Source organism: Myotis myotis, unplaced genomic scaffold (assembly GCF_014108235.1).
Source record: "Myotis myotis isolate mMyoMyo1 unplaced genomic scaffold, mMyoMyo1.p scaffold_m19_p_7, whole genome shotgun sequence".
NCBI classification, from domain to species: Eukaryota; Metazoa; Chordata; class Mammalia; order Chiroptera; family Vespertilionidae; genus Myotis; species Myotis myotis.
Window position 1 is genome coordinate 36,110,979 of NW_023416379.1, and position 23,709 is coordinate 36,134,687.

At 45.2% G+C, this 23,709-nt stretch overlaps 1 protein-coding gene across 7 annotated transcripts in view; it reads left to right on the top strand.

Moving 5' to 3' along the window:
• FYN (FYN proto-oncogene, Src family tyrosine kinase) overlaps positions 1-23,709 on the top strand; it is a 213,330-nt gene that overhangs the window by 150,247 nt on the left and 39,374 nt on the right. For all 7 annotated transcript variants that reach the window (XM_036318356.1, XM_036318357.1, XM_036318354.1 and 4 more), the window contains 3 exons: positions 9,893-10,150; positions 14,041-14,137; positions 21,001-21,099. In XM_036318356.1, the coding sequence (XP_036174249.1) occupies positions 9,904-10,150; positions 14,041-14,137; positions 21,001-21,099 (443 nt within the window). In that variant the 5' untranslated portion in view covers positions 9,893-9,903. The remainder of the gene's footprint in view (positions 1-9,892; positions 10,151-14,040; positions 14,138-21,000; positions 21,100-23,709) is intronic.

The window sequence follows — 23,709 nt, forward strand, 5'->3', positions numbered from 1 at the left end:
AGAACCCACAACCTTTATTGTAGGGAACGACACTCCAACCAACTGAGCCACCCAGCCAGGGCAAGGTTGTTGTTGTTTTTTATATTGTCAAGTTGGTTTACGAAAAGGTTTTCCACTTCTAGTTTTCTGTCATCAGTGTATGAGAATATGCATTTAAAGGAACCTTCATTACTATTGAGCAGACTTCTTTTTTAAATTTTATTAATTTAGAGGTGAAAGTATCTCACTAATCTAAATTGTGTGTCTTTGATTACTACTGAAGGTAACATTTTCTGATATGTTTCACAAGTTGTTTCTTCTTTCTTTGAATTGCCATATTCCATTTACATAATCTTAGACTTTTTCGTATCTGTATAAATTCCTTATATATTAAAATATTAACCCAAGAGAATTGAAAGCATATGTCCACACAAAAGCTTATACATGGATGGTCATAGCAGCACTATTCACAATAGCCAAAAAGTGGAAACAACCCCAATGTCTATCAGCGGATGAATGGATAACAAGTGGTATATCCATACAGTGGAATACTTTCAACCATAAAAAAGAAATGAAGTACTAATTTGTACTACAAAATGAATGAGCCTTGAAAACATTGTGCCAAGTAAAAGCAGCCAGTCACCAGAAGCCACATATTGTGTGATCCCATTTATATGAAACGTCTAGAATAGGCAAATCCATAGAGACAGCAAGTAGATTGGCGGTTGCCAGGGGCTGGAGTGAGAAGGGAATGGGAAGTAACGGCTTAACGAATGCATGTTTCTTTGGGGCGTAATGAAAATGTCCTGGAATTAGGTAGTGGTAATGGTTTCCTTTGTAAATATATTTAAAACCACTGAACTGTACACTTTATGAAGGTGAATCTTATGGTGTATGAATTATCCTATCTAATAAAAGAGAAACATGGTAATTGGCCTATGACCACTACCCTTCCCATTGGCTAATCAGGGCGATATGCATATTAACTGCCAGCCAAGATGGCGGCCGACAGCCAGGCAGCTGGAAGCGAACATGAGGCTTGCTTGCTTCAGTGACAGAGGACTCCAACGTTCCCTGCCTGCCTTGCCAGCCTCTGAGCTTGCAGTTTGAAACATTGTAACAAATATAGAAGCTAAACCAGGGGTGGGCAAACTTTTTGACTCGAGGGCCACAATGGGTTCTTAAACTGGACCGGAGGGCCGGAACAAAAGCATGGATGGAGTGTTTGTGTGAACTAATATAAATTCAAAGCAAACATCATTACATAAAAGGGTACGGTCTTTTTTTTTTTTTTTTTTAGTTTTATTCATTTCAAACGGGCCGGATCCGGCCCGTGGGCCGTAGTTTGCCCACGACTGAGCTAAACAAAACCCCAGAAACCAGCTTTCAGCCGGCCGGGATCTCAGAGCTGGAGTTGATACAGTGTTTTGGTTATAGAACCTAAACAAACCAGATACCTGCTTTCAGCAGCAGAGGCCTCAGAGCTGGAGCCAGAGCTAAAGCTGGCCCAGAATAAAAAAGAAAAAAGAAAAAAAGGAGTGGTTGGGAGCTTCAGTCACCCACCAGCCTGAAAACAGCCCTCAGCCCCTCACCCAGACTGGCCAGGCACCCCAGTGGGGACCCCCACCCTGAAGGGTGTGTGACCAGCTGCAAACAGCCATCATCCCTCACCCAGGCTGCCCAGGCACCCCAGTGGGGACCCCCACCCTGATCTAGGACACCCTTCAGGGCAAACCACCAGCCCCCACCCATGCACCAGGCCTCTATCCTGTATAGTAAAAGGGTAATATGCCTCCCAGCACCGGGATCAGCGGAGCCGAGAGGCCTCCCGGCACTGGGATCGGTGTGACGGGGCAGCGCCCAAATCCCCTGATCGCCCTGCGGCTCTGTGTGTGACAGGGGGCAGGGCCACAACCTCCCTATCCCCCCTGCTCTGTTCATGACAGGGGAAGGCGCCCCAGCCCCCTGATCAGCCCTGCTCTGTGCCTGATAGGGGGGAGCTCCCCAATCCCCTGATTGCCCTGTGGCTCTGTGTGTGACAGGGTGCGGCGCCCCAACCCCCTGATCAGCCCTGCTCTGTGTGTGACAGGGTGCGGCGCTCCAACCCCCCCCCCCCCCCACGGGCCCTGCTCTGTGTGTGACGGGGTAGAGCCATAACCTCCCCATTGGCCCTGCCCTGAGTGTGACAGTGGCAGTGCCCCAACCCCCTGATTGGCCCTGCTCTGTGGGTGATAGAGGACGGCGCCCCAACCCTCCCCCACGGGCCCTGCTCTGTGTGTGATGGGGTAGAGCCATAACCTCCCCATTGGCCCTGCCCTGAGTGTGACAGTGGCGGCGCCCCAACCCCCTGATCGGCCCTGCTCTGTGTGTGACAGGGGGCAGTGCCCCAACTCCCCTATTGGCCCTGCTCTGTGAGTGACAGGGGGGAGCTCCTCAACCCCCTGATCGACCCTGCTCTGTGCGTGACAGGGTATGGAGCCCCAACCCCCCTGATGGGCCCTGCTCTGTGCGTGACGGGGCAGCGCCCCAACCCCCTGATTGGCCCTGCTCTGTGCATGACGGGGTGGCACCGCAACCTCCCCATCGATCCTGCCTTGAGTGTGACAGGGGGCGGTGCCCCAACCCCCCAATCGGCCCTACCCTGAGCGTGACTGAGGGTGGCATCGCAACCTCCCGATCCACCCTGCTCTGTGCATGACAGGAGGCGGTGCCCCAACTCCCCAATCATCCCTGCTCTGAGCCTGACCAGGGGCTGCACCTAGGGATTGGGCCTGCCCTCTACCACCCGGGAGCAGGCCTAAGCCAGCAGGTCGTTATCTCCCGAGGGGTCCCAGACTGCGAGAGGGCACAGGCCGGGCTGAGGGGCCCCCTCCTCCCCCCCCCCCCCCCCCGAGTGCACAAATTTGTGTGCACCGGGCCTCTAGTATCTCAATAAAAGGAAAACAAGATAAAATTGTAAAATACTAACCACAGGGAACTTCGATGTGATCCAAAAGGGGTGGGGGATGGCCTGAAAAGCTTTACGATAGGGGCTCTAAATCTTTGTGAACCTTTGGCAGAGACAGTTAAAACATATCCCTGTTTTTACCACCATTTCACTCCGAGTAAAGTGAATGTAAAAAGAAAACGTCCTTCCCTCCTTTTGGAGCCTTTCCATGGTTTGTTCTTAAACCCTCATTTGGCCATTTGGGTTTAGGAATGGTTCCAGCATTTCGCTGACTGCAATGTTAAATTTCACCATTGGCATCTAATGCTTCCATTTCCTTTTTATTAAGTGCTTTTGAATCTCTGAGCTTTGGGGAATGGAAGATGATACAGAAGGGAAAGGAGAACACGCTACAGGGACGGGAGCTGCTGCTTCTCAGCCTGGGGGTCATTTGAACGAGGCAAGCCAGAGAGGGAGAGCCAAACATATATTCTAGGTGCCAGGAATGTGGCTTTTTCTTAAAGTAATGTGACATTGTACAAGTGGTCCATATTAGTTCAGTTCCCTTGCTGTGCAGCACAGAACAAGGTCCATCATCCTCACCCTCCAGAAGGTCTTTGCAAGTTGTGCATAAATGACCACATGGCCCAGCTCCAACTCTTATTTTTGAAGCAGAGCTTTGATTTGATTTTTCAAATAGGCTCTGTTCTCCCATTGTTGCATGTGGCCCGTGCTGGCATCGTATTTATTTCTGCCTTTACATCTGTCTTCTTCTCACAGAGGTGTAGATCACTTGTGTGGGGGTGGGGGCCTCGCCCTCAGAGGACTCCATCGAGAGTAGAAATCTGTTATTTTGTGCTTGGAGGTGGCATTTCGTGTATAGCTCAGTTTTATGCACTAAATATGTTGCAGAAAGTTTTACCTGTAAACAAATCACGTTTTAAGTGCAGTAGGAAGGCTCACTTTTATACCAAGGCGACCGATGCTGACGCCTTCGTGATATATATAAATAAATACTCCACCATGTCTAGGAAATCTTAGGAAACTCAGGCTGCTTTACTGTCATTGGTTCAAACGTTCATTAAGATGCCAAACTACATCAAGGGAGCTAGTGACTCACCACGCCTGGCATGGTCCCAGCATCCCTACAGAGCCAGTCTCAGGGGGCGGGGTGTACGTGTGAGGAGTGAGGCCCAGGACCCGAAATCAGGTACTTCATCAGTCATACACATGAAGTTGGGTTCCCTAGAACTAGAGGACCTTCTCCACAGGTCTCTCTTACCCTCCCACCCACACGCTTGCATGGACTGACCTGGATTCCATGGGGCAGGAGGCAACTCCAGGATACCATGCTGACCACGGTATCACTCTGTCTGGCATCAGATCCCATTTTCACTCCTGACTGAGCTGTGGGCAAATTCCCGAACTTCTCTGTTCTTCCATTGTAACGTGAGGGAAATGAGAATACCTCCATCTTAGTATTGTCCTGAAAATTTAGTGAGTCAGCAGGGTCCTGCTTTTCTCCAGCCTCCCCAGTCATCTCGGACCCTTCTGTCCTGCTTGTAGACCCTAGACCCTTGTGGGGTGTCAGGATCCAATGTCCTTCCAACAAAGAGGATTGAAAATCATCATAAAGGATTGAAAGTGTTAGAAAATTTGGGTGACAAGTCCTGTGTCCCAGCTGCCATTGCTAGCAATGTGGCACTCGCCTGTCACTAAACAGGAAACCAAGGCCAGCCTTCCCTAGGCTTGAAGGGATTCATTCTCTCCATTGAGAACGTAGCAAAATTTCTCAGGTTGATTCTTGTGGGTGTTCCCAATTGTGCAAGAATCAACAGCCCCCTGCCATGAATCTTCTACCCGGGCGTCATTTCCGATGTGTCTCTGCCACATGTTATCCTCTTGCCTCCTGCTGTCACTGTTGACTGGAAAAGGGTGTTTGCTTGTTAAGCTGCCAGTTTTTGCTTTTCTCCCAGGGAAGTGGGTGGAACTGTGTAGTAGACCTACAGTTCAGCTTTAAGTTCTTTTTCAACCTTCCCCGTCTCAGTTACTTGTGTTTGGTTTCTAGGTTCCCAGGAAACATGCCACATCAGAGTCCGGCCAACGTGGCTTTCCTGTCACTCTCCAAAGCCTGGGCTGTCAGGAGCAAGAATGGTGACTGATGCCTAGGGGCTGTCACTCCTCCGCAGACACCTAGGCTGGTGTCTGAGACAAAAGTGCTTATGCTGCTGAAATTAGTTAGTTATTGTCCGTTTCACCTTTCCTCCTCCTGCCATCCCCTCCTCTGCCTGCAAGGTTATGTGTCTCAAGAGAATGTAATCTGCTTTTGCAAAAGACTGCCAGTGGCCTTTTCCCATTTTCGGTATCTAGCTCTCACGCACACCTGTGAAATCTTCTCAGAAACCCTGCAACATTATACCCTGAGCATACAGGTGGTGCTTTATTGACTGGCATGTGAGAAAACAGGAGCACATCTGTGTTTAATGGCCATTAGCAGAACAGACCGTGGTCTCTGACCTCAGTGGAGGGAATGTAGTTCAAACAGACTCACTGTGGACCAGCAGCCTATGCCCAGAGGAGCAGAGAGACCCCATCCTTTATGTCAGTTTTAGTCAATCACCCGAGGGCTATGTGAAGACGGATTCTGGGGCTGCACATGGCATAGCACAGAAAGTGCTGAGGTCAACTGATGGCGCCTGCCATGTTCACGGGAGCAAGGTGTGGCCATCCTTGCAATCTCCCTTTAGCAACTCTTCCTGGAGTTACTTAATGCTGTTGGCACATATGAGAAGATCCACCAAACTAAAGTAATTGTAAGCAAGTTAGATTCTACATGCATTACAGAAACAGCCCCTCAGGTTGCAGGATTGGCAGATAGGGAAATCTGTGGCCATCATCTAGACACCTTGACCTCAGGCCCAGGATCCTGTTTGTCAGAGTGCTTGCCCACCGGTTTTTCAAGGCACAGCAACATGCAGAGAAAGATGGCCACGAGTTCATGGTGTGTGATTTACTGATCAGAGTACCTCCAGGGCCCTAGCTCTTCCAGAATGGCATTACGCAGAGTTTCCCAATGCCCCACAGATCTTGAGCAAGTATAGTAGTGCATTAGTTCATCGTGGACCTATAGCGTTGGCCATAACAGCCCCACCACAAAACTGCGTAATGAAGAATGTTTTCGTTTTAACTCAGATGCTGAGAAGTTTGCCTCGTGGCAAGGAGCCTGAAGTCACATTGAGACAACTCATATAGCATCTTTTACTCTTCCATCAGGGAATGGTTAGTCAGGCCACCCCAAGGGGGAGGAAGAAGACCACAAGCTCTTATACAAATATTTTCATTGTGATTAGCTTTTAATGGCCTGAGCTTGCATTTACTGATTTATTTCAGAGTCTTCATGTTTGTCAATGAAAGGAAAAGAATAAGCAAGATCTGTGCAGAAACATTCCTTATTCAAAATTCCAAATGCATGAAGTGGTAACGGAGCTGTCCCTTCTATAAAAGAGAATTGTTTTCTCCAAGATGATTTGAGTTTTGTGTGTTTGTTTTTTGGAGTTTTTTTTAATTTAAACATTTAACAAATATTTATTGAGCTCCTGCAGTGTGCCAGGCACTGTCTTGGACACTAGGGATATAATAATGAAACAAAAATAATAATAATCCCTGTCTTTAAGGACCTCACTATTTACATCCTTCCACTCTTTTATAGAATTATATGTAAGCTGTTACTCATTTATTTTAGTAGATTTTGAAAGACTGTTTTTTTCTTAGTTTGGTTAGATATAGGGTCCTATTTTCATATTTTCAGCAAGGTCCTGAAAATAGGGTTTGTTTTGTTTTGTTAGAGTTGGAAGAGTAGTTTATGAGAGTTCTCATTGATTTTTTTTTTAATCCTCACCCAAGGATATGTTCTTATTTATTTTAGAGAGAGGAAGGGAGTGAGAGAGAGAGAAAAAGAAACATCTATGTAAAGAGAAATATCAATTGGTTGTCTCCTGCATGGGCCCTGACCAGGGATCAAACCTGCAATCTTTTGCTGTATAGGATGACACGCCAACCAATTGAGTCATACTGGCCAGGGCAATTTTAGATTATTTTCTCTATCACAGAGACAAGCTTCTAGAGAAAAATCAGAGCATTTCATGTCAGTTTTTTTAATTGCCTTATTTTACCTAGCAAGCCTATTTTCCTAAGAAAGGCATTCTAGATCACATGCTGACCATATACCTGTAAGGGAAACAGCTGTTATACCATTTCAAAGATATAAACCTTTCCCCTCCATAAATCAGGATGTCTCAGCCTTAACACACTAACATTTAGAGCTAGGTAATCCTTTGTTGTTGGAAGCTATTCTGTTCATTGTGGGATGTTTAGCAGCATCCTTGCCTCTTCCCACTAGGTGCCAGTAGTACCTCTTATTCCCAAGATGTGACAACCAAAAATGCCTCCAGGCATTTGGTCTTGATGCAGAGAGAAAAAATATGTCCCTCAGTCAGTCCTGGCTGAGAACCACTGGTGAAATGGATGTTATTCTGTGATTCAGGTCTCACATCCTCGAGGTACAGTACATCAGTGAAATCGACAAAAAAACACCGGGACAAGAAGTGTCTTCTGTCTGTCCTTTGTAGAAGCTTATAGTAATTTTCCACCATGAAAGAGTTAATCTAAAGTGAGCAAGACATTTTTCAGTCTTATGAAGCAACACCAACAACAAATGATGAAATTTCTTCAGTAAATCATGCCTTGGAGATATTTTGCATTTCCTTCTGGAAACTTGTTAAAATCATATTCATTTACCGTAAGTTAGAGAACATGTTGGACACAGTATACTCTAAGTTAATCTCAAATGATTTACAAGTAAATGTGTTCCAGATTTGGTGATCTCAGCTCAAGCAGTAGGCGGCTCATTTCCAAATATTTCCATTCTCAGGAACCGACATTCAATTCAATAAGTATTTATTGAAACATGTAATGCGAGAGGACTTTGGAACAATCTGAGATTGCTTCCATGGCCCCGTCCAGCAGAAAAGCAGCGTGCAGAACAGTGCCCCCGAGAGCCTCCATGTCGGACGTGGCACTCTCCACTTTGGTTTGCAAGATACTGTGGGAAAGCTGGCTTTTTCATTCTCCGTCACCGCACCAAGCCCATTCCCATCCTGTACCAGCTGTGCCCTCCCCAGTGAATATATGTAATTATGCATGATGTCATGTGTTTTTTATTTGGTTCTTTGGTCCCAAATGGGCCACTTTTCAGAGTTTTGCCAGGGGCATCATCCATTGCACACTCTACCTCCCCACTGTCAACCTGACAGGGTATTTTAGTCCATAGCGGGGTCATTTAATCAACTTGCCTTATATTTCTGAATCATCTTCACTTCTTACACACACCAATGGAGTAACAAATGCAGGGCAAACTTCTGATAAAAGTCACTGGACGAACGCTTGGTCTTGATGCAGAGAGAAAGAAAGGGTGAAAGAGAAACAAAGTGGGCTAGAGAATCTTCACTCATTGAATTGCTCTTCACTGATCACCTATTATGTGCCAGGCACTGGCAATATAGCTATGACGAAAATGGGCAGAGCCCTGCTTTTCTGGAACTCACAGTTGATCGGGCAGTGAAATAAGTGAACAGGCCACGTTTTAATATGGCACAACAGGTGCCAATATGAGGCAAATCAAGATGCCATGAGAATGCTTTAAGAAGGCACCACCCCAGCCCAGGAGGGGGAGAATCAGAGAAGGCTTTGCAGAGGAAGCAGTGTCTTAACTTGGACTTGAAGGATCTGTTGCCTATCAAAGAGGAGAGGGAAAGGGCATTCGAGGCCATGTTCCAAGGCCTAAAGGAGAGTAGAAAAAATGGAACCTTTGAGGACATGAGAAGCTCAGAATGTTTGGATAGTAGAGTGTGAGACAGGAAGAGGGAGAAGTAAACAAGAAAAAGCAAATAAGGACGCTTCTCAGGATTCTGACAAGCAATGGGTCGTTGCTGGTGCCATTTACTGAGATTAGGAGCTCAGGAGAAGTAGGTTTGGAGGAGGGTGGGGTGGCAAAGAGCACCACTACCCCTAGAACATGGGAATGGCTTTTTAAATGTTTTTGAAAGATGCCAAAAATTAATGGAAATATAAGATGCTAAGTTGCAGCTTTTAGTTTTGTTCCTGATACAATTCAACCTCTTAGTTTCTGCCAATTTAGCTTTTTATCCAGCAACTATGACTTCATTTTCATACTTATCATTATCATATTGCTTAAATTTTACCAAATGAGTCCGGAACAGTGGGTACCCTGAGTGAAGAAGTACAGTGAGGCATTAAGGGTCTGTATTCAGGCTTTTCCAACACACCTCTACCCTCTTTTAGAATATGTTTTTATTTATTTATTTATTTATGAGAGAAAGGAAAGGGAGAGAAAAAAAACATGATGTGAGAGAGAAACATCTTTTGGCCACCTCCCATATGCACCCTGACTGGGGACCGAACCCCCAACCTGGGCATGTGCCCAGACCACCACCTTTCGAGGCATGGGACAGTGCTCAACCAATTGAGCCACACTGGCCAGGGCTCTATCCTCTTCTTTAAATGTCCTTTTCCATGATGGAGTTTTTTATTCTAATACTGTGTAGACTCATTTTCTAAAGCATATGTTACTTTTGGAGACGACTAAAAATAGCATAATAATAAGTATTATTGGGCTGCTTCCAGGCAAGTGTGTGATATCGCAGAATTTTAAGGTGTGCAGACCTCATTTGAGGAAAATTGCTGTGTGGTGAACATCAACTCTGTGTTGATCCCATCGCTCAGAGCATATGGGGAACAAATGTGATTGTCAAGTTAAGGGCACTGAGATAGCTTCTAACCATCAACCCCAGCCACTGCTTTGTCTCATGCCCGCACAGGTTTGAGATATCCAAGGGCCTCTTTCATAGTCAAGCAACCGGTAACGAAGGAGCATCCAAGTTCACGTGCCTCCTTTCTGTTTTTTGGCAGGAACTTAGATAATGGGCTGTGTGCAATGTAAGGATAAAGAAGCAACAAAACTGACAGAGGAGAGGGATGGCAGCCTGAACCAGAGCTCCGGGTACCGCTATGGCACAGACCCCACTCCTCAGCACTACCCCAGCTTCGGTGTGACCTCCATCCCAAACTACAACAACTTCCACGCAGCCGGAGGCCAAGGACTCACCGTCTTTGGGGGTGTGAACTCTTCATCTCACACTGGGACCTTGCGTACGAGAGGAGGGACAGGTAAGCCCCAACAGTGACAGAGGGCTGGAGGGAGGGGGCAGCTGCTCTTCATTCTTTTGGCAATTGAAGGTTGGTGCTCCAGCTCCTTTTGACTAAGGACTTCATGTTTAAGTTTTTATTAATTTCCACTTATCTTCTACCAGATAAGGGGCTGTGAAAAAAAAAAAAGAGTTTCACATACATATCAGAATACTGGAGACAGCGGTGCGGGGACCCCGCAAGCTGCTCTGTGAGGGCCTGCTTGGGTGTGAGGCACAGCTCTCCCAAGGCCCTGAAGGCAGTGGCTCTCCACCTTGGCTGGCTGGCTTGGACAACTAGGCAGCTTTCCCAAAATACAGATGCCTGAGCCTCCCTCAGAGCTTTAGAATCAGAAGCTCCAGGACTGGATCTGAGAACATTTATTTTGAGTTTTGCAGATATTAATGCACTCCTGTTTCCCGGATAAAAGCCAGGGTTCAGCGTCTTCTCCCTCACCTTCCTAATTTTCAGCCTGCCTGTCACTGCCCAGCCAGTGGGTCATTTGGCAGCATTTTTTTTTTTTTTTTGGCCATTCATCATCTTCGATTCTCTCTCTGACCTCCCTATTATGTTCATTATGACTGAGTTTATCAGCCCTTAAGTATTTCCATGTATCTTTTGTATTTTAAAACTGAATCGTATGTATCCTTAAGGGATAGTTTTCTTTTTTTAAGTTTCCTCCTCTTTCCCACCAAGGGCTATGTTTCACAGCCATGTGCATTTGCTGACTTAGCTAATAGTTTGTAAAATATCTGGCATACATTCTCAGGCATATGTTTTCCAAAACATTTGCAAGTTATCTCATGCATCCTTAGTCTTCCAAATCTTCTCCCAGTGTGTGAATCATGGTAACTAGATAGGGGACCTTATTTGTTCCAAAATTGTTTTGTTCATTACAAAAGTTTAAGGAAATATACATCAACCATTGTGCTCTCAACTCATCTGGGAGCCAATGTCTTATATAAGGACCCATTGTGTCTTGTTACTGGGGGAGTTGGCGTTACTGAGACATTAGCAGGGGTTTTCTTCCCACTGCATTCACAAGGGCAGTGCATGTATATCCATGCGCCTGACCCGGAGCTTTGGGCATTGTGTCCTTGTGTTATGGCGGACCTAGCTTTCCCTTTAAAGCAGGCATTGCATGGGTGAATGAATGCTAGGGACACTTACTTGTCCTTCCTGCCTTCCTGAATGGCGCCTGGAATGGAGGGAGGAAGGAAAGAGGCTGTCGGGCTGTCTCGGAAAGTCTCTTGAGGATGCAGGAGAGAGAAAAAAGAGTCAGCACTGCACCCAGCCATCCACCCTGTGCCTGCTGAGTGCTCTGCCAACAAGACTCTGAATTCTGCTGATACAGGCATTGACTTTGTTCATTCATTCATCAGTGCTGGATATGAATCCCTATGTCTGCAGGTGTCATTCATAAAATCACTAGAGGGGTCATAAAGCTACTTGTCTTGAACGTGTGGGTCTATACCAGCCGTGGGCAAACTACGGCCCGCGGGCCAGATCCGGCCCGTTTGGCTGTTCTATCCCGCCCGCGGAGCCGAAAGAGCAAGGGATCTCTTGCTCTCCCCTCCACTCCTTCACCAGCAGCAGTGTTTACATGGCAACGTCGGGAAACACGGCTGCAGCTCCTTCTTCTGAGTCCAGTTTAAGAACCCATTGTGACCCTCGAGTCAAAAAGTTTGCCCACCCTGGTCTATTCTGTACTCAGAGACAACCTTAGTATAAAGGCCATCTGGTCCTTATAAATCTGAAAGTTAAAAACATTATCCCCAAATACTGGCAGATTTTTGTGCCTTGCATTATTTGGCTTTATTATATATGCATGTCTTTCTTCTCACCACTGCTTTCAGAGCATTAAGGCCAGGGACAGTGTCTGTGTGTCCCTGTGACCTCCTTTGACTCTCCCTTCCATTTCTAGAGGATAAATACCCAGTGAGCCCAGCTGGCATGGCTCAATGCTTAAGCATCAACCTATGAACCAGGAGGTCATGGTTTGATTCCCAGTCCATACACATGCCCAGGTTGTGGGCTGGATCCTCAATGAGGGTCGTGCAGGAGGCAGCCAATCAATGATTCTCTCTCATCATTGATGTTTCTGTCTCTCCTTCTCCCTTCCTTTCTGAAATCAATAAAAACATTTTTTTAAAACACCCTATGAGAACTTGCTGGCTGGTGGAGAGAGAGAGTGGAGTGTTCATCCTCGTGTGCTTGTCTTCCACACAATGCAGCTTTGGTTTGTTTTTAAATTATGTAATGAAAGGCATCTGTTGGCCGAGTGTTCAATGAGAATAAATAATAAGCATGACTTTACAGGCTCCTGCTAGTTTGTTTTTAGCCAGTTCTTTTCTAACCTTTAAAAGAAATCTAAAGAAAGGAGGACAGTTGCCAAATGAGCCATGCTTTGCAGGGTCAGACCCTCTGAATGCCAGCTCTCCCATAGGAGATGGGGTCTCACTAGGGATGGGGTAGAAAGACGAGCTCTGCCTCCCTCTCTGGTTCTTGAGTAGTCCCCTGGGCACATCTGTTCCCTTGGAACCACCCACTCAGCAAAACGGCAGCTTGGTGAAGAGTAGAATCCACACCAAGTACTTTAAAGTGTATAGATCAAAAGAGAAGCCAGAGAGCAGAGAAATGGGGTATATTAGTTATCAATTGCTGCATAATAAATTACCGCAAAAGTTAGCAACTTTAAAATGATGCACATTCATCATGTCAGTCTCTGTGGGTCAGGAACCTAGGAATAACGTAGCTGGGTCCTACGTTTCAGAGTCTCTCACAGGCTACAATCTAGGTGTGCTGGGTGGACTACAGTCACCTCGCCGTCCAACGGAGAAGGATCTGCTGCCAAGCTCATGGCGTTGGCAGGATTAAGTTCTTCGTTGGTTGTTGGCCATAGGCCACCCACAGTCTTTGTCGTGTGGGCCTCTCCAACATGGCAGTTTGCTTCATGAAAGTGTTGGAGCCAAAGTGACGATAGAATGAGACTGCTAGGAAAACAGAAGTCACAATCATATGAAGCCTAATCACTGAAGAGACATCCGTCATCTTTGCCATGTTCTATTGGTTAGAAGCAAGTCGCCAGGCTCGCCCACACTCAGGGGAGGGGGATTGCACAAGGGCATGAATACCAGGAGGTGGGAATCACTGAGGCTGTCTCAGAATCCCGCCCACTACGTGAGGAAGTCCCAGGCCAAATGGGACACAGGACAGTCTGTGCTGTTAATAGCAAACTCCCGCAAAGCAGGAAAGACCTGTGTGGGAACTCAATCAGAAGAGAAGAATAGGGTGGGTATGAGGAAGCGCACGAACTACAAGTCAGTGTGAGGAGAGGTAACATCAAGGTGAGACCGGAGTTCCAAAAGCAATTGCAGATGCAAAGGGCAAGGTATCCTCTAATGAGGGAACATTTACAGAGGCTTCTCAGCCCCAGCTACAGGGGTGTCCTACTACATCCTGCCCTACTGTTATGCCAGGGAAAGAGTGATGCATCTACCAGAACCTAAGGTAGGCCTCCGAGTGTCAGATAAAAGGTATCTGATTGCTGCAGAGCTCTGCAAATCCAAGCGCTACACTGCTGCCGCCCCTTCACTATGGACATGATATTCACATCTGTCTCTTCCCGAGGATTCATTCCGAAGTGCATAGAGGAAAGTCCTTCAACTCCAGAGGAATCAAACAATGCTTCCCCACACGGACTGAGGCATAAGTCCAGCCTGGGACTCGGTTCACACGTTAATTATAAGGCCGCAGCGTGTTGTCCGTGCTGATCAGCTTTAGATTTTAAGATTGAGGTTTTAGCAAAGATTTAATTTCTTGGAATTAATTTCCTCTTGTGATATCTCTCCCCTTTTGGTTCATTTTTCCAGGCGTGACCCTGTTTGTGGCCCTTTACGATTATGAAGCAAGGACGGAAGATGACCTGAGTTTTCACAAAGGAGAGAAATTTCAGATATTGAACAGCTCGTAAGTTTGGAGAGGAAGGGGAAGCGTGTGCCTTTCAGATTGGGAAAAAATCCTTGCTGCCAGTCTGCGCCTTTTCAGACATATGAAATGCTGGAAGAGCCCTGTTCAGTTAATTCATTCACACCAGTTTAACTTGAGAAACGAAGAGTCCGTGAACCAGTGCCGTATTTTATGGCACTGTCTGTGTGGGGAGCTTTCAGGAGGCTAACCATAGTAGCCAAGTTGATGGTTTTGGTTTAAAGGTTATAAATGCCCCCACATCACTCTCTGCAAATCTGCGTTTTCAGATGATTGGCACAGGCCTGGCTATCCCCTGCCTGGGGATTTTCTTCACATTTCAGATGTTGCACTAGCTAAACCAGGGGTGGGCAAACTTTTTGACTCGAGGGCCACAATGGGTTCTTAAACTGGACCGGAGGGCCGGGACAAAAGCATGGATGGAGTGTTTGTGTGAACTAATATAAATTCAAAGTAAACATCATTACATAAAAGGGTACGGTCTTTTTTTTTTTTAGTTTTATTCATTTCAAATGGGCCGGATACGGCCCGCGGGCCATAGTTTGCCCACGGCTGAGCTAAACCCTCGCTTAAGGCTGGCAGCAAGTTCCTTCTGTTTTCAAAACTGCTAAACATCCCATTTGGGTGAAGCCTGTGGAGGCATTGCCCCATAACGAAAATTTGTGAATGACTGAAATCTTTGTGAGATGGGAGAAGTGATCTCACCCACTCTTGAGTGACTTCAATGTGTACAGTTTAAATGTGGCCATAGGAACAACAGTCAGCAGGCCATGGGGGAAGTTCAGGGGTGAGAAGCACTCACTCTTCAAATACTACAATGAATACCTCCATTAGAAAGAGTAAATAGGGGTCAGTTCTCCCTGTAGTTTTTGAATATTGCTTCTGTCCGGCAAAGGCAGTGTGCATGCATGAGTGCCCTCCAGAAAAATCTGGGCACTGGAGAAGGTGGTGGTGTCCAACATTGACATGACAAGCCTTCTCTCCTGCACCTCAGCTTTTCCTGTGAGTGTTCCCAGTGGTGGGGAAGGAGTGGGGGCCTCCTGGAAGCTTTCCTGTGCCCCAAGTCTGGTTGCCCTGTCCTCTGCTCCCTGAGCGAACTGGATTTCATGATGGTGGAAGGACCTGAGGCCGGCTCTTCTGCTTCCCAAAGAACATGGGTGCAGCACACTCGGAGATCTTTGTGGGGTGTGGCGGGACCGAGGTGCAGTCTCCTGTCCCAGCCACTCTCTCCACATCTCGTGGAGGGGAAAGGCCCCAGGAATTTTCTTTGAAATAGTAAACAGCTGCTATTTATCAAAGGCTCCTTATGTGCCAGCCATGTGCTAAGTTGCAAATGTTCACATTTATTCTCCACAACTGCCTGAGGTGTGTCTCATAGTCATCACTGTATACATGAGGAGCCAGAGGCTCAAGTTTGGAAGCTGCCCAGGTGCACAGAGGAGCTAGCAGGTGCCAGAGCCAAGAGTGACATTCGGGGATGCATCCTAAGTACAGTGTCAGGTTTGGTCTTGGAAAGGCCCAGAGGCTCCCATCAGAGGGGACTGAACCATTCAGGTTATATGAGAGTGAAAGGGTGGCTGGCGGTGAGGGAGGAGAAAATTTGGCTTTGATCTCTTCTGATAATCCAATACCTTATTGTTAGTTTGATTCTCAGATGAATGTTTCTTGTCAGAGTCTACTGACTTTGAAATACACTCCACTTTCCCTCCCCATTTCATGTAATATTCCCTCTAAGCCAAGGTTAGTTAGAACTTTTAACCAGATCCTGAAAGAACTAAGGACTGGCAGGAAGTGCCGTTCCCAGTTCTTCTGCAGGTTCTCTCCACACTGCAAGTGGACTTGGCACCAGGTTGTAGGGGCCTTGCAAGCCAGTCCTGACAAAGTCAAAGCCAGGACTTCTTCCTTTGTTAATGTGGATAGAATCTGAAATGGTATCCAATTGGAATTTTGGAGAAACACTCAAAACAAGATCTGATCTATTTCAATCTATATTTTGTGATTTGCCTTTAATGTTTATGGAAGGCTTTGAGCCTCTGACCCTGTTCTCTTAGAAGAAAATATTACAAGGTTTTTTCCCTTCAATGTTTTTCCTTCTTGCCAGTGGAATTCCTCATCCTATGTGCCATGTAAAGGTTCTGGGGGAAATAAGGTTTTTGTAACAAATGCAATAACCTGAAGTCAAGGGTAATAATAGGGAAGACAAAATCATGAAGGAAAAACAAAGCAGCAATACAGAACCAGATGGCATGTGTCTCCCCTCCCCCAGCCTCTCCCTGGCAGAGGGAGGGAAGGGCTCTGTCTCCCTGGGGCAGCTGCCACACCTCCCATTGTGCGTCTTCCCACTCCTTTCCCTGACTGGAGGCAGAAATGGGAGGCCACAGGGCTGGCTTTTGTGTTTTAAAGTGCAGTGTGAACTATGTGATCTGTGTGTGTGCATATGTGCCCACAGTTAATGGCACTGCTGCCCAGCCCGGGGATGGGTGGTCCTTCATTGACCTGTATTAAGTATTCAGTGTGGTATATTTGGACAGTATTAAACTTGAACCCATTTTTGCAAAACATCTTTGTTTAATTCATCTGTTTCATTCTCTATTTTCTCATTTCATGATGAGTGACTTACCACCTAGAAACAGCTATTCTTCAAAATATAATAAACAGAGTCGAACAGGGGTCATTGCCTAGAGTAGTGACTCTTTTCAAATTCTTTTCATCAGAATAAGAAGAAATCCTGGTTTAGAGCCCCACCTAAACGTTTGATAAAATTGTTATGGATCATGCTCTCTGAAAGTCAGATGGGCAGTGTCAATTTAGAAAGAATCCAGCATTTGAAATAAAACTGTCCCACAGCTGGTCAGATCAAGACTGACCTTCCTTTGCAAATACCAATTCCTGGCTCCATCAGGGCATCCAGCTCCTGGGACCACAAGCCCTATGAGCAGTTTTGGGGATTGGGCTACACTCTTAATAAATCTTTAAATTAGAAGCTGTTGTGAAAACTTAAAAGCTATTCAGAGCCAGGGCTGAAATCATGTATTTGGATATGTTAAAGAATAACAGTTGCCCTAGCTGGTTTGGGTCAGTGGATAGAGTGTTGGCCTGCAGACTGAAGGGTCCCGGGTTCAACTCCAGTCAAGGGCACATGCCCGGGTTGTTGTCTCGATCCCCAGTAGGGGGCGTGCAGGAGGCAGCCAATCAATGATTCTCTCTCATCATTGATGTTTCTATCTCTCTCTTCCTCTCCCCTCCTCTCTGAAATCAATTTTTTAAAAAAGAATAACAGTTAAAGAAAAGCTCATCAACTCTTAAATTAATGAAATATCTGAACTGTAAGAATAGTTTAAAGACATGCACCTTTAATAAGCTACTCACAATAACTCAAGTAAAGACATAAAAGGGCCCTGACTGGTATAGCTCAGTTGGTTGAGCATCATCCCATACACTGAAAGGTCGCTGGTTCAGTTCCCGGTCAGGGCACTTACCCAGTTTGCATGTTGGCACATACGGGAGGCAATCAATCATAGTTTCTCTCTCACATCAATGTTTCTCTCTCTCTCCCTTCCTCTCTCTCTAAAATCAATAAAAACATATTTTTAAAAAAGAAATAAAAGGTAGCACAGTAGTAGAGACCCTATTTTCCTAAATCAAGGTGAATGAATTATAAAGAGTATATAATTAATTTATAGGTGAATTGGGCTATTTAAAAAGATGACTTACTTATTTGCTCAAAAGACTTTCTTGATAGATGTTTTGAGTCTGTGCCAGCCTCTCTGGGCACAACATATTAAGTATACTACCTAATACATTGTGTCCTTATCACCTCATATCTCCTTTGATAAAGACAGTGATCCTAGAAGGCCTAGAAAAAGAGGAAAGGATTTTATCTTTCTCCTGAGTAACTGAAAACTCTTATGAGACTAATGGAATCCTCACTTAAGAGAAATTCATGAATTCCTGTACATGACTTTAGAATGAGCTGATAGTGGGATTCTAATTTGTGCTGAACTCTTTAGGTACCCAGAACAGAATGAGAGAGTTAATGCTGGATTTAAAATGGAAATTACTTGATTAATAGAAGATCACCTGAATAAGACTGAGCTTGCCCCAACCTGCAGCAAAATGTATTGGCTTCCTGCCCCAGCTGGCATTACCAAGTATCCCAAAATTGATGCTATACTTCATTTTTGTTAATTTAAATCAATTAGAACTAACTTGATGAAGGTTTTCTTGCATTAAAAAATAAGTCTGTGCTGCAGCAGTTAATTTTTTTCTCACCATTTTGGAGCATTTCCCAGGTCAGTGTGGGGTGTGGGGAGGAGGAGGGAGAAGGAAGGGAGATGATAAGTATTGTTTTTTATGATGAAATGTCTCCATCTAGCGGAATTTTGGAGCACTAAGCATTGTCACCTTGTTAAAGATAGTGTCTCCAAACATAGTATCTTCCTTAAATACATGCAGTGTTTAAAGAAAAAAATAAACTCCCACGTGTTCTTAGATGATTTCTTTACAACTCCATGTATTTATTTTGGAGGATGAAGAAAAGAGACCAGTACAAACTGTAAATGTGTTGACATCTTTTAAATCATGTTTGAACCTGAAAGGCAGGGGGATGAGGTAGAGAAGCAGCACAAGGTAGATTGCACACAATTGATGATGATCTAGCTCTTCAGTTGGGTAATGGACTCATAGGTGTTCATATATAAACCTATTCTTTGTATGTATAAATTATTTTATAATAAAAATCTGGACATGAACTAAATTTAAGATTATTAAAGGACTTCCTAGGTATGAGAACAATTATTTCCCTCTTTTGACTGATTTTTTTTCTGTTTAAATTTCTTTAACACGGTGAGAAAGGAAAAAGACTGAAAAACTAATTCTAACGTAAGTTTTTAAAAACCTTTGCCAGCGCCCTGTTTTCCTGTGGGCTGTTCTGTGTTACTTGTGCCACCAAACACTTCCTACAACTGCACACATGTAGGCTTGTCACCATTTGTCTGCCGCCTTACTCAATCGCATATGGAGCTGTTGCTCATGGGTCACTTTACTCAGATTCCATCTTTAAAGAATGGGTCTCTTGAGTAAGGCTCATGTGTAATGTGCAGGTTATTCTCTCTCCTTAAATCAGGCTGGGGACGGTCCTGACCAGGGCCAAAAGCCAACTCACTTTCTTCCCTGGCCGAGGGCTTTGGCACAGAGTCCAGCCAACAAGTGATCTTAAGAGAGGCCTAGGGTTTCTCTTGCTCCCTCCAAGGGCCAAACAAGGAAGGAGAGAAGGCACGGGGCCTCTGGGGACAGGCTGGGCACTTCAGCTCCCGACTCAAGGGCAGCAATGCTTCCCCGCCCCGCACACTCCTGACTCCAGGCTGGTGGAGGGAACTGGGCAGTCCGTGCCAGAGCTACAGCCCCTCGCAGATCTGCTAACCACTGTTGACAGGGAGGAGCACACACTCCATCCCCGCTCTCTGCCGCACACAGCTTGTGAGTCGAGCCCATGAACTCTACCCCTTCAGTTTTCTCACCTGTTGTAAGCTGCGAGTGGCGTTACAAGCCCCCTTTCATGTCCTTCAGCCCACAGCTCTGAGAGCTCCACAGACTGAGACCAGGCTATTGCATCTGTACAAACTGGTGTGACATGAATCTCACAAGTGTTGGTTACCCCCGTCCCCGCATTTGTGCACACACAGCTATGCCCACCCCCCTTTTCCCCACCAGACTCCAGTCATTGCTGTAAGTAGACAATAAAGTGACCTCAGCTTGAACCTGTCTGAGCAAGGCATACCCTATTGTATCTTTATTATTCTACCCATTTTCCTCAGCAGGCCAGACAAGTATTCATAATATGCTTCCATCCCTTACTGAGCCTGCTAGCAGGCTTCTTCTCTCAGATGATCTGCAGCTTTAATGCATTTCTTTTTCTTTTTCTGGTGAGTCTTTTAATGGCTGGCAAATTACACTAAAGCCAACAGCTTGCGTCTCTCCAGCAACCAAAGGATCCTGGTTGCCTAGGGTGGGGGGCGAAACAGAGACTGTAGGAGACAGTGTGTGCTTTACTTTTCTCCAGCTTTGTTGAGATATAATTGGCATAATAGTCTGTAAGTTTAAGGTGTGCCCTGCGAAGGATTGATGCATATATATTGCGAAATGTTTACCATAACAAGTTAGTTAACACCTACTTCCACCTCACATAATTAACATTTTGCTGTTGTTACGGTGTTTTTCTTAAATAGCCTGGCTGAGTTCCCTTTCCCTCGGTCCAAGTTGGGAACACTTACCAAGCATATTGCACCCCCCCTCACTCAGAGAGCCCTCTCCTGACCCGGGTCCCATATGCTTAACTCACAAATAAGACAAGAGCCCTGGCCAGTGTGGCTCAATTGGTTGAGCCTCATCCCATGCACTGAAAGGTCGCCGGTTCGATTTCTGGTCAGGGCACATGCCCATGTTGGGGGCTTGATCCCCAGTAGGGTGTGCAGGAAGCAGCCAATCAATGTTTTGCTCTTACATCTCTCTCTCTCTCTCTCTCTCTCTCTCTCTCTCTCTCTCTCTCTCTTTCTCTCTTTCTCTTTCTCTCTCTCCTCCTCCTTTTTCCCTGCTTCCCTCTCTCCCTCCCCCTCTCTCTAAAATCAATTTTTAAAGAATAGCAAATAAGGCAAGAGATAAGAGACAATTCTGGATTTAACTCACAGGGGATCCTTTGACCCTCACAGAGGGCTGTGTTGGAATAAGAGAAATCAGGTGGTAGGATGACTAGGAGGTAGTCATACACTCTTACAGCATTGAGTCTGTAACTGCAAAACATTGAAATGGTCACTGTATTCACTTCTTTTTCTCTTTTTTCTCTGCAGGGAAGGAGATTGGTGGGAAGCCCGCTCCTTGACAACTGGAGAGACAGGTTACATTCCCAGCAATTACGTGGCTCCAGTTGACTCTATCCAGGCAGAAGAGTATGTTTCGTTTTTTTCATTTCACTAACTCCTTGCTTTTAAAAGTTAGTTGGCACAATAAAATGCCATTAACATTGTGCAGGAGGGAGAAGAAATTCACTGGCGTGATTAAGGGTGAGATGATACAGTAATGCCATGTTTCCCAGGCCTAAGCCATTGTATTTTGCCCTATCTGTGGAATACCGGTGCTATTATTAACTTACTGTTTTTCTTTAAGCCTGCTCACTTTTTAAGACATTTCTTTTGAAAGGAAACATTGTGTCAGTAACCTAAATCAAAACTCAATTTTACTTGCCATAAATAGAGAATAACCATAAAAATGTGGTGAAATTCTAGCTAGAGCATATATTATTGCCAACCCAAGGTTCTAAGCCTACAGTCTACTGAAAAAAGAAAGGGAGAGGGAGAAAGAGTGGGAGGGAGGGAGTTGGCAAATAATTCTTACCAAATTGAGATTTTTGCTCTTCAATCTAATCAGAATATTAAAGGAGCACTAAGAAGACAGGCTTTCCATGCCACAGATGGAACTGTCTCACGTGGGCTGTGTCCCACAGCTCGAGAGATCCTGTGGTGATGCATTTCAAATCGTCCTTTCCTTTGACTTGGGATCTCTGTTTTTTCTTTGATAGTTAATAGTGACTAGCAGTTAGTTGGCCCAATGATCTCACTGCTAATAGTTTTGGAAGGTGGCCCATAGTCTGGGGGCATTCTAGAAGGAACCAGCACTGTTCCATCTCCGGACCCGTGGGGATTCGCAGGCACTTGCAGCCTGGAGGACCGTCTGTGGCTTGTGGGCGACCCCAATTTCTGAACTGAGGGAAAGGGAGCCAGGCTGTGGTCTCCCAAAAACAGGAACCTGGCCCCCTCCCTGACACGCTGGGGACCTGCCTCCTGCTCAGTGGAAGCCGTCTTGCATTAGGAGAAAAGTCAGCCACAGAGCCCAACCATTGACCCTGATATTTGATTTTTGCCCTGGATTTGTATACGTTTCAGAGAGCATTAGACTCCATGCCTCAGCCAGATCCCCAACTGGATCACACTCTTATATTTAATTCCTTTGTATTTCCTCTACGGAGACTGGTTTTGTTTCTCACTCTCAAATACTCAGTGGTTCTGAGCTCCTTTTTTCTCCTAGTGAGTGTGTCTCATCATCAGTGAATAATGGAATTTGTATTGAATTTTTATTTTAGGGCAGATTGGCAGACATCTTTGAGTTCTTTCAGCATAAAAGGTACCACCAAAATGTAGCTTTTTTTTTTTTAACTGGGAGCCTAACCCACTATATATTTAAGTTGTATTTATAATGGTCTATTTTTAAATATTTTGTTTTTAAAGAATAAAATAGCATTTTTTAAGTGCCTGTGGTTTTACATGTGCAATTAATTATCATTATCTATACTATTGTCTCAGTGAAATCCATTGTTCTAACAGTTCTCTTTTCACCACTGTTCGTATTTGCACTGCATTTTAATTGATACAGACCCACAAAGTCATTTCTCACAAATAATTGGTGTAATTCTCTTTATACCATCTAGTGTTAGGTTAGGATTGTTGCACAGTCTGGTGCCTTTAAAAGTCACTGAGGAGCTAGCATGCAGCGTGTCTTTTCTTATCTTCAGGGAAGCTCTTTCATTCACAGAAGAATTTGACAGTGAACATACAATAGCTATGTTCAAGTGTAATGAATTGAAATTTCATTTCTAAAGCTGGATCCTTTCACAGCTAAATATTCTAAAAATGGTTCCTTTACGCAGATTCAATGGGGTGCTCCTGAATTCTTGCTTGGGTTCTTGGAGCCCCTGCTGCTTGTTCAGCACTGAGCAAACTGAACCGTTAAATGATTGCCAGGCCGTGGTTAGGGCTAGAGAGTGCAAGGGGTGATAAAAGACAAATGACAAAGGTTGTGAGGTGCTTCATGTGATGCCTCCTAACGTGGCACAGGAGTGTCATCACAAAGAGAATATGAGACGTGTATGACATGGGGTCGTTTTCAAGGACACACTCATTGACTCTGCACAGTCACCTGCCCTGCAGCTGTGCCAGAGCACGCGTGCAACACGTCCCAATCCAGATGCTTGGCAAACGCCTTTTACTGATCGGCTTCCTCACACCTGCTGGACAGGAAGACAATGCAAACAGCTTCCCAGGGCAGACCTCATTGCAAATTGGGGCTAGTCTTGACCATTTTTCAGAGTTCCTATAGGTAGGCAGATACTGAAAATATTGTCTTTGTTCTTTATCCATTCTGGCTGACTGTTTTTTAAATGCCTGATTAATGACCTTTATGTACACTAAGACTGTGTTTTTGTTATTTCCTAGGGATTGTAATTATGCTCAGAAATCCATGGTCTTGTAGATGTGTGTGGGAAGGATTTCCTGCGGTTGCCATTTTAAACAAGGTCTTGGATTTCTCGTTTTGTGCAGGCAGGTGGCAGTTTTCACACAAATCAGTTCTTGTCATCTCCAGAGGGAAGGAAAATAACCCATAATTCAAATCTGATTTTTTTAAGAGTGAAAGAGATGAATTAAGGGTGGAATCAGGAATAGATTGAAAGGGAACTAGATGAGGCTAGGAAAAAAATAGATAGGGAAAGGCTAAGGATGAAATTG